Source organism: Arachis stenosperma, chromosome 7, assembly GCF_014773155.1.
Source record: "Arachis stenosperma cultivar V10309 chromosome 7, arast.V10309.gnm1.PFL2, whole genome shotgun sequence".
NCBI lineage: Eukaryota > Viridiplantae > Streptophyta > Magnoliopsida > Fabales > Fabaceae > Arachis > Arachis stenosperma.
In genome coordinates, this window is record NC_080383.1 from 66,677,919 (window position 1) to 66,688,692 (window position 10,774).

At 34.6% G+C, this 10,774-nt stretch overlaps 1 protein-coding gene across 3 annotated transcripts; it reads right to left on the minus strand.

Annotated features, from left to right (window-relative positions):
* Nucleotides 1-1,231: 1,231 nt before the first annotated feature.
* Nucleotides 1,232-10,774, minus strand: LOC130940574 (crossover junction endonuclease MUS81). Of its 3 annotated transcripts, XR_009070336.1 has the most exons (16): nucleotides 10,369-10,774; nucleotides 10,025-10,113; nucleotides 9,827-9,905; nucleotides 9,639-9,725; nucleotides 9,419-9,544; nucleotides 8,694-8,904; nucleotides 7,716-7,917; nucleotides 7,518-7,633; nucleotides 6,165-6,313; nucleotides 5,941-5,998; nucleotides 4,801-4,959; nucleotides 4,540-4,619; nucleotides 3,862-4,099; nucleotides 2,895-3,745; nucleotides 2,064-2,150; nucleotides 1,805-1,899 (listed from the first exon to the last, which is right to left on the minus strand). XR_009070336.1 is itself a non-coding variant. In XM_057868758.1 (15 exons), the coding sequence occupies exons 1-15, from the start codon at nucleotides 10,560-10,562 to the stop codon at nucleotides 1,795-1,797; spliced, it is 1,980 nt and encodes a 659-aa protein (XP_057724741.1). In that variant the 5' UTR covers nucleotides 10,563-10,772; the 3' UTR covers nucleotides 1,232-1,794. The 3 variants fall into 3 exon arrangements, 2 of the variants coding, with proteins under 2 accessions (XP_057724741.1, XP_057724742.1); XM_057868758.1 differs by lacking the exon at nucleotides 2,895-3,745 and having other exon boundaries at nucleotides 1,232-1,899; nucleotides 10,369-10,772; XM_057868759.1 differs by lacking the exon at nucleotides 2,895-3,745 and having other exon boundaries at nucleotides 1,232-1,899; nucleotides 10,011-10,113; nucleotides 10,369-10,511.

Below are 10,774 nucleotides of genomic sequence, written 5' to 3' on the forward strand. Positions count from 1 at the left end.
AATACAAAGGATCGCCTGAGCATATTGGGCATCATTGAACGAAGGGATAATGTCTACGTTATGTGTAGCAAGAAAATTGAATTTGTACAACATTTATTTGTTATGTGTGAGTATACTTGGCAGGTGTGGTGCGCATGGATTAGTCATGTGGGTCGTGTTTGGAGCATCCCAGGTTCCATAAAAGAACACTTTGAGAGTTCGAGAATGATGCCTTTAAGAAAAGACATGCGAAAAAACATGGTTAGTGGGATTCTTCTCAATTATATGGAATATCTGGTTGTGTAGAAATGAACTTATTTTCCAAAATAAGACAATAGATGTGATAGATTGTGTGGCTAGGTCGTTTTATTGCTCTAGAGATTAGTATAAAAGTTAACTCATGTTGTTGATGGCTATGTCGGAGATGACATAGGAGTTGCTAATTTTCATGTAATATCTCTTTGCATGCTCCAATGCGTGTGTGGAACTTATTCTTCTTTCAAAAAAAAAAAAAACTCCATAGCCCCCAAATCTGAAAATCTTGATTGACTTTGAAATATAACTCACTTGTCATCATCACCTAGCATCTCATACTTTCCAAACTTAACATAACCTTGTCCGAGTGAAACAGAAATTCGAAAAAATAATTGCTTTATACGTTTTTTCACCGCACTTTCCTAATTTCTGTAATATACTATTTTGTAAATCCAATAAACTCGTTGAAGAATTTACAAACACTCCAATCTGCTTTTTACTAGAGAACGTTAAACCCTTGTGTTTTCATTAATATTTTTCGATGATGAATTAATAAAAACACACTCTGAATCATCTCCTTCAAAACTATCAATTCATCTATGGCTTGTTATACATCATACTCGTTTATTTATAGGCTCTTTTGTCTTCATAAATCGTCCCAAAGTCTTAAGCTTTATGTTTTTGCACGCAAATCGTGCTAGAGTATTGTGGGGGTAAGGTTTGCACGTTAATCGTTCTAGGGTTGTTATTTTTAGCACGTAAATATTGCTATCCCCTAGTGATTTAGGTCAAAAAAGAATAACTCATACTACCTTGGGATAAGTTATATACAAGTTGAATAGATACAAGTTGAATAGCTCAATGTCCTGAGACAATTTACGTGCATTTCTTGAAAGAGTTTCATGCATAAATCATCCTAAGATGTGTGGCGTTTAACATATTGTCTAATACACAAAACCTTGAGATGATTTATATATTAATAGGTTTAAGAGATTCACATTTTAAAATTTCATTTAGGACAAAATCCACCTTCAGAAAGCCATGGTTGCTTTTCTCCAAATGTCTTCCAGACATAAAGGCAACGCCAGAGGGATGGATGGATTCATTCATAAGTTCATTTATGTATTTTCCTTAGTAGCAATGTTTGGCTGTGAAATGTTATCAGTTGTTGACTCAGAATATGCAAAGTGTAATCCTGTGTGATATACTAAATAAATACGTCTTGCTAGTTTTTTAGTTACTAGATCTAAGCTTTTCCATTCGAACAAAGGCCTCCCTCTAAAGTGCACTCAGATTAAGCATCATTAAATCAATAAATTCTATTACGTGAGAAATTCAATGGTACTTAACTAGTGACCTTTGCACCTTATCAACGGAAAAGGACGCCTTATATTATCTTGCTAATTATGGTTAAAAAATACGCCTAATTTCCCTTATATACACATACTATAATACGATGCTACCAATACCAAAGTTGTAAGAAGAAAAATCTTGTTCACCATTCCTTACTGAATTTACATGGTAAGGGGTTAAAAAATCCAACTCCAGGAGGAATGCAAATCAGCTACCCCAAATAAACTGGAAAATGTTCCTGCTAGCAGCCGCAGGGATTATATTGTTACTCCGTGCTCGAAGCATGTCCTCTTGGGCACAAGAATTACCGTCCTAACCACAACAATGAATTTCAAAAAAAATGGGGACGGTGTAGTTTGATGATAAAGAATAAAAAACGAAAGCAAAAGTAGCCATATTATTAAGACTATAGGAGAGAATATAATTTGTAACACTAATCAGATGAGTTGTTTCTAGAGAGGAAGTAAATGACTCACGAGTAGTGAGTAGCCATGAGCAAGAGATAAAAGTGTGGGGTACAAATCTAAAACCGCCATGGCAACCTCCTCTGTAACCTGTGGAACCTGCATTTATAATTTTCCAGATGTCAAAATAAAGAGCATCTATTAAGTACATTGGATGAAATGGCTAGGACCAATAACTACTCATCCAACTTAAAAAGAAATTGCATTTCTTTGTGAGAAACAAGCATGAGAAAATGTATTGCTCAGATAAATTACGGCTGTCAATCAGCACCTGAACATCTAGGAATTTCTAATTATATTTTTTTGAAGTAAATTATGTTAAACTAGAGGATCGCAAAACTGAACCAAATTGAAGAGCTTGTGGTTTCTTATAATTGCTTGTAAACCAAGAGAGCATGGTGCATCCGTGTGTTTGACACACGTTACTGTCTAAAATAGACACACAAATGATGCACATCATACATTATCCACATTTGACCAAATACTTTTTCTTTTTTAGTTCAAAAGCACTTCAGCTTGGACAGTACAAATACAGTTTAAAAAAAGTGTCAATAAAATTATATTTTACAAATTTGTCAAATGAACTTTAGCAACAATATCAACTATTGACACAATGAATTATATATAAAATACTAAGATTTTAGGCAGAGCCTCAAAAGTAATAAATATTGGAAATTTAAAATGAAAATATATAACATATATGTCATTTCTATCTCGTCATTGTAAAAATTTGATATATCTCTCCAAAATGTGTCTTTATGCCATTTTGCTTTCATCATGTACACAGAATTGGAGGAGTATTGGGAGGTGTTAAACCAATGTGCAAACTGGTAAACTTATTACCTGTAAAGCACAAGACACTTTGTTAAGTTGCTATGTTTGCGTGTCAAACACATTTCGGACACGACGCTCCTTTGACATGTGTGTCTTCTGTGCGTAACTGTCTTAATAAAAAATAAAAAATACTTCTCCAAAAACCTCTAAACACACCTAAATACTATCACTTGTCCGCGTGTCTAATACTATTCTTAATCTATATTCTTGAAATGAGTTTAGATATCATATATATTATTATTTATCAATTACATAATTGAAAAAGAGATTAAAAACATTTTAAAAAATTAATTTGTGCTTTAATATTAATAGAATATCAAGATATTGTTATGATTTATTTAAAAAATACTTTATATTTTATATATATCGTGTCACCGTGTCTCCAAAAATTCAAATTCGTGTTTGTGTATCCTGTGTTGTGTCAGCGATCATGCTTCATAGCTTGTTACACGAACACGAGTGAAGAAATAGCTAAACCAGACAATTTTATGCAGATCCCAATTTTATACCTATGCAATACTTTACAGATAACACTTTTCGGTGGTTCTGTTGTTAATGTATAGAGGAACTCTAATCCTCTGTCTTGTGTTATTCATCTATTCATCTATTTATCAAGACATCAATAAAAAGCATTTTCCCACTAGGTGAGTTATGCATATATACCTACGGGAAAGAAATATATATAACCAAGGCTGTCAAAGACTTCCTATATACCACTCTTAGATACCGCTCCCGTTCCCCTTCTTCCTAATACCTCATGCGAACTCATGTTTTCCTGGCTTCCCACCTCCATGGTAGAAGGCCAAGGTTCCAAATCCCTCTTCTTCCCCTACTCATATCTTCCTCAGTCTCACGGTTCACTAGAGCAACATTTCATAAATTAAAAGGATACTCAAAAGATCACAGATACAACAGTTAGACAAAATAAACAGCCATTAGAAAACAAAACAAAATTAATTTTTGAGATGGTTAATACCTGCATAAGTTGGATGGCAAATACATCACTAACTGTCATTTTTCCAGAGTCTTGACACTGTTTAATAAATTCATCGAAAGGAGGACATGGTGCAAAACCTACAACATGGCCTTCAAAAACTCTTGACTTGTAACATTGAGAAATTGCTTGGGTAAGATAAGCATACTTCCTGAGAGTATCACCTAAACCACTCGTCCTCTGCACATCAAATCCCTCCAGAATCTCTGTTGTAAAACAGCTGCAAATGGCAGATTGAAAAGGTCTGAAATGGTGAATAATTTTCGCACAAACAGAAATTTTACATGCTTGCAACTTTTCTCAAGTTTGAAGCACCCCTGATTATCAACAGCAAGACAAAGTAACCTCAGCTAAAGCAAACGTTAGCATCCCATAACTAACTGGTAACAAGACCTCATTTCAACCAGCTCGTTAACAATCAATAAGATTACCATCCAATCCGTTATAAATAATAAAATGCTGTGCAATCAAAATCTTGTCAAGAACTAATACTTTCAATTATCATAGACAAGAAAAAAGCAGACAGAGGTAGACAAAACTGACAGTTAATAAGCCATAACACTGCAGGAAATGATGAGAGAAGTAGATAAATAACACTGAACTTGGTTTCTAGCCCCTGCATTACCAAACACATTAATTTAACATAGAAACCATACTTACGCAGTTTTTATGCATTCAGCAGCTTCGGAAGAATTTGGGTCACCTTCCACTAAATATATCAGCTTCTTCAATCCACACCTCTATCAATGTGCAATTGGAATAAAACATTATGTGGGGATTGGCAAGCTATGTTAGTATAAATATCAAAATATATCAAAAACTATTAGTGACAGCAACAGCGACAGCAACAGACACATTATTCAGTGACTATACAATTATACATGTATAAACAATTCTGACCATGAAAGAAGGAATAATTACCAGAAGCCTTAGTTTTTGATCCTTGTAGCGGTTATCCCTGATTGAACTGCGCAAATCATCAATGTTTTTCCTCTCAACAATAAAATCCAATACATATTCAGTCTTAAGAATTTTATGACGTGCTATCCAGATCCCATCTCCAACAGGCAATCGTCGTACCTGGATGAACCAATTTGAACATGATATTTTTTTTCAATCTTCTAAATAGAGTGAATTCAATATGTAAATGTATGGGTCATTCAAGTCCAACAAGAAAACACAAAATAACACCTAATTTGTTTGAAATGACATAATTAGTTGAAAAAACTAGACTTGAGTTCCCGATTTCCATTAATAAAAAACAAAATAATGGTAATGGCCTGATGGGATCATGGTAGCATACCACAGGTACATGATGTGATGAATTAGAAGCAACAAAATTATTTAACTTCTAATCTGATCATGGTTGTATATCCTTGACGAACGCTAATACAGATTTAACTTTACAGGACTATCAAGATTGACATAGTTCATCACTAACTATAGTACTTAATAGAATAAACACTAATTGTAAGCTTCAACAGCAAAGGCCTCTCTCATTGCTTTATCCCTAATATGTGTATTACATGCACCTTACTACCTTAGATTCTGAAATGAAGTCTCATCATTTTAGATCCCTTTGGATAAAACTTATGGTATCATTGGAGAATCATGGATTTGGCCTATGGATTTGTTTCAATTTTTGCTTAAAAAGTTCGAAGGTCTTGGATTGTGGAAAGAAGCAAAAGATCCTATGGAAACTAGGATTTTCAACTCCTTTCCAACTATTGATTTTAGGGCAAATCACACCAACCTTCCATGACGTTTATCTTAACTACACTCCACCCGTCTGTAGAACAAAAATGCCCCTCTCTTTTTCTCCCAACCGTACCAAACCAACCCTCTTCTCTCCCCACCACCCTACAATCTCCTTTACAACTAGTGCAACACAAAAATACTTCATGATGAAGCTTCTATAGTGGCAAGACTCTGGTATCTTATGCACCACCACCACAGCACAATAAAATGACACAATTAAAATTGCAAACTTAAAAATTAAAACAATACACCAATTTTTTCCTCAGAAGCAATATGAACTACAGGTAAAGACATTAAACTCACCTCTATTTGGATTTTGAATTGGATCCGAATTTCCTCAATAATTTTCCTAGATCGAGATCTAAAAAGTACAATGTTATTTATTTGAAGTCATTAGCAACAAGAAAGTACAAGAGTGCCACAAATATGATAATTATAGTTACGTGACAATGTCTAAAGAGAATACTAAATCAGGTATATAATATAGTATCCTGATTGGAAAGGGTAACTTTACATATGTTACTAACCCTTGAGTGGCAAATTGCTCCCGATCATCCAATATTAAAATCACTTGATATACCTCCTCAAATTTCTCACCAAAGCTCAAGGGTGGAACACTTAAACTGGTCATCTTTGATGACAGCTCATCCTTCCTTGGCATTTGCACAGAATCAACCTAATGTTTTCATCAAAACAAATACCAATTCTTAGACACATTTTGAAGACAGCAAAAATCATAGCAAACTACAATATCTAGAACAACTATTAAGCAATATCTCACAAAGTGGGTTCAGCTACAGACCCAAATAATGTCAGAGTCATCTTTTTTGTTTGCCACCCAAAAAAAATTAACATCTAATTATCTAAATCTCTTTAGTAATTTCACCTATGCCCATCACTTTAGCTGTATACATCAACATAATAAACTGCACATGCCATACACATTAGCTATATAGCCATAGGTATAAAACAATAAAATTATCAGTGTAAAGCATACCTTCTTTTCATTGAGAATCTTATCATTTTTTATTTCTTTTTATTTTATTTACAGCATTCAAAATGCCGATAACAAGGAGATCACATGATCATAGCTTAGAAAAGACCATTTACATCGATCAGGGCTAGGAGTTCATGAGGTTAACACAAGGCTGTTAGGTCTGCCTTTCACAACGATGAGCATGTCAAATGTCATTCAAAGCATAAAACTAGAAAATGAAAGCATAAAAATGTTATAAATTTTTAACTGAGTGAGTGAGAAAAGATTCAACATTGGCAAGACTGAGAAACTTGAAGAACAGTTTAAGACTGGTAGTACGATGTACAAAAGCCAATAGGTGTTTGCAGCTGCATACTGATGTTCCTAGACTTTGTAAGCCTCTGGGAATTTTTATTTAATAAAAATATAGAAAACCTCAAATTCCATAAACAAGGAAAGCCTTCTCCCATGTTATCAAGTTCTGCAAACAGCACATATAGGTTTATTTATTACTTTACTTTATCAATTTTAACAACTATATTGGATGTAATGGAGGAGTCAAGGAGAATGTTAAATCCTAGAATAAAAGTATATTTGACCCACCTTATTGCTATATCAGCAATTTCGTAGCACCTCTTTTAAACAGATGAGTGATGACTAAATGTACCCAAAAATAAAGTGTAATGCTGTTTTAAGTTAAAGGAATATTACATGATGCTTAGATAATATATTGTACCACTCATGCAATCGAAACAATGTCTGTACTTATGATCATCTCCCTTTCCATAAGTGATATTCTTGGCATAGTATCGCAATCTCATTAAGGATTTATGCTCATTAAAAATTATGCGGAATGTCAAAAGAATTAAACGATAAAAAATTTGGCAAATGGAACAAACCGTACAGCTGATGGGCAAGCTCTCAAGGGGAAAGATGGAATATCAGAAGAGAAATTTGGCACATGGTCATTGCAGGCTGAACTTGCAGTTCTGCTCTTGTTTCCAATGAGGTCTTTGGAACCTGACCATCAATGACAGCATGCTGAGATATGGATTTCATCAGTGATTTGTGCCATTACTAAATGCCAGCGACAAAGAAATACCAGATAGAACAGTATTAGCACTAGTATCATGGCAATCATTTATAGCTGTCAAAGACTTTGGATGTGAACCATAGATTTGCTCCTCTCGTAGATGACACAAAACAGCCGGCCACAAAGATGAGACATCTTCGTTTGGATGGCTTCTGGAAACTTCAGCAAAAGAACTAACAATTTGTTCCTTTGAGAAACCCATGCGTGTGAACTATAAAAGAAGATTCCATAAATAATCGGGGAAATACTACATGTCAAATTATCAGGTGAAAGAGGAACAAACTGCAAGTGAGTGAGTGACACATAGCAAATGAATTAAATCATGCAATCTTTGTGCTTGAACTTCATGGAAAATATGGAATTAGATGCGGGACGTATCTGAGGGGAGTAAGAGCATGAAACTAAAAGAAAATATGGAATTAGATCTTCAAAAGTGAAGAGAGTTGTAAAGATATAAAGAGAACAGATAACTATTGAATAAGTAACTTCCATTAGAAGTGTGTTTAACCAAATGACCCAATGGTGGCTGTTCTGTGACTTTTACAACCCTGTTTACTTTAGGAATTTAGATCTTCTAAATTTTGAATTTTCACTTGAGAAGGTAAAGTGTGATCTCTCCCCCTTAAATAGTTTTTCTCTGATATTTTCTTTTGACCCCACCTATAAATGGTGAGAGATTACACTTTACATTCTAAAGTAAAATTTAAAATTTAGAGAATCCAAATCCTTACTTTAGAGGATCCAAAAATTATAATGTCATTTTGGCTTACGTCTTGCAATGAAAAAGCTAGTTGTAGGCTTGTAGCTACAACCAAATGATCCAATTGCAGTTTTGATAAATTCATACAAGACGACATGAACAACAAATCATTTTGTGTAACACAAAAATCAGATGCAAGCATCATTTCAACACTTTTCAAACGAACAAATATATGAATAAAAAGCAACAACAGAAGCAAAAAGAATTCAAAATAGGAGGAAAAATACCTTCAAAAGAGATTCAAGAGGAACATCCATTGGCTTCTTTTGTTGTGTCAATGGTGACATAACTTCTGATTCCAAATCATCACCATTGACTTCCCTATCTGACATATTAGATGGAGTATCAACAGAAACAGACTTTCCTTGACATTCTGCCATTCCAGACCTTGAAAGACAATCACATGCTGCTGCCTTACCTTCTTCAGTTAGCATGTATCTGAAAACAAAACATAATCATCTTCACAAAGATGCAGAATTTGAAGACCACCACCATAGTCAAGTAAAATGACTAAAAAGGAAACATTTTGAAATTTGCTGGTCTTGAAGAAAAAAGGATAAAATTAAATTAAAAATAAAACTTTGTCTCTCTTAAACTATAAACTATATGGTATATGTATCTTAGCTCTGATAGGCAATGCATGCTTAAACAAATTACAGCCACATTGTTCAAAGGGTAATGTATTACCAAAATAAATGCCTAAAAATATTTCTAAGCATAACATATGCCACGGTCAATTGTTTAAGAAATAGAAGTAGATGAAGGGACAAACATGCTCAGCGCCACAAAATCTAACTTTATCAAGCAATTAACTACACATTCAAAATAATGAGGCTCCCTTAACCAGTTGATTTCAATATGTTAAATATGACATAAAATATTTAGGAAAAAGGTTTACGTCCAAAACTAAATCTCCTAGTCAAAGACAAGATGCACAATAGAAAAAACATACTTTGCTGGACAACTTGATTTTACAACTAATCCCTTATCTATCAAAGTCTTCATACAGTTCCATCCACTATACCAATCGCGAGGAGAACTTCCAAATTGTCCAGGTTTTCCCTTCCCTTTTTCTGGCCTGAACATTCAATATGTCAGTCAAAAGTTACATAGATTTTAGTACACTAAGACATTAGTCTAATTGGACAGAGAAAAATCTATATTGAACATACGCAATTGGCACTCGAGATAGACCACTAGCTTCAGCAGCATCAATAAGTTCTTGTTTTCGCATAAATTCTTCTCCACTTACAGTCCTCCTATTAAAACAAGAATAAAACTTCAAAATAAGACAAATTATACCATGATGTTAAATGTGGTTAAGGTTTCAAAAATGCATCAGTAATTGAAGCACATATACCTGTAAAGGGTTATCAACAGAGCATATGCCACAGAGTTCCTCTGAGGCACATAGCGCTTCATTCCTCTATTTTTCTTTCCTATAAAGTTGAATAAAAAAGGAAAAGATGAAGAATAGAACAATGGACCGAAATATGTAGAGCCTACTCAAGGTGACAGAAAATAAGAAAACTGCATAGCACCACCTATCCACACGCACCCTTTCTCTTCAAGTCTTCTGATTCAGAACCTCCTGCACCAGTCCCAAAAAAACCCTGCATGAGCTTCAAGATCATTTTCCCCACACCCCTGTTACACAATCACAAAAGCACAAGGAACATGAGATTTGTACATTATAAAAGGCAACATTATATCAATCTACAAAGACATCAATGAGAGAAAGAGACAGACGAATAAACTAAGCACTTTTAACACAGACCAAACCCCGCTAGAAATATAATCATCCATGTTGCTTTTTTTTTCTATCAGATTAAACTTTTTGGAGAGGTGGAAAAGAAAAATAAAGCGCGGCATAGAGAAGGATTGGGATTTTAAAATACGTACTTGACCTGAGAGAAATCTTTGATGGTTCGAATTGGGATTTTAGAGTTACATACGTTAAAGTGAGCCTTAGAGAGGGTCATCTCTATGTTATCTGAAATCCCTTTCGGCTGATCCGCCATTTCCTTCCACTTGTTCGCCATGTATGACGCCAGTTCTTCGTTCTCCGCGCAGCGAACCCCGGTCGGGTTTTTCATTCTTGTTAAGTTCTTAAAATGCGGTTAGGTTGGAACGGGTTTGCACAGAGGAGAACAGTGCACAAAAGCAGCAAGGAGAGAGGCACAGAAGACTGGAACAGAGAGCTCTCCGCCACTGCCGCTCAAGTTGTCGCCGTGAGAGGGCTACCAAGTTAGAGAGGGAATTTTTTCAAATCATCAAATAAGAAGATCCATCCTTTTTTTTTTCCTTT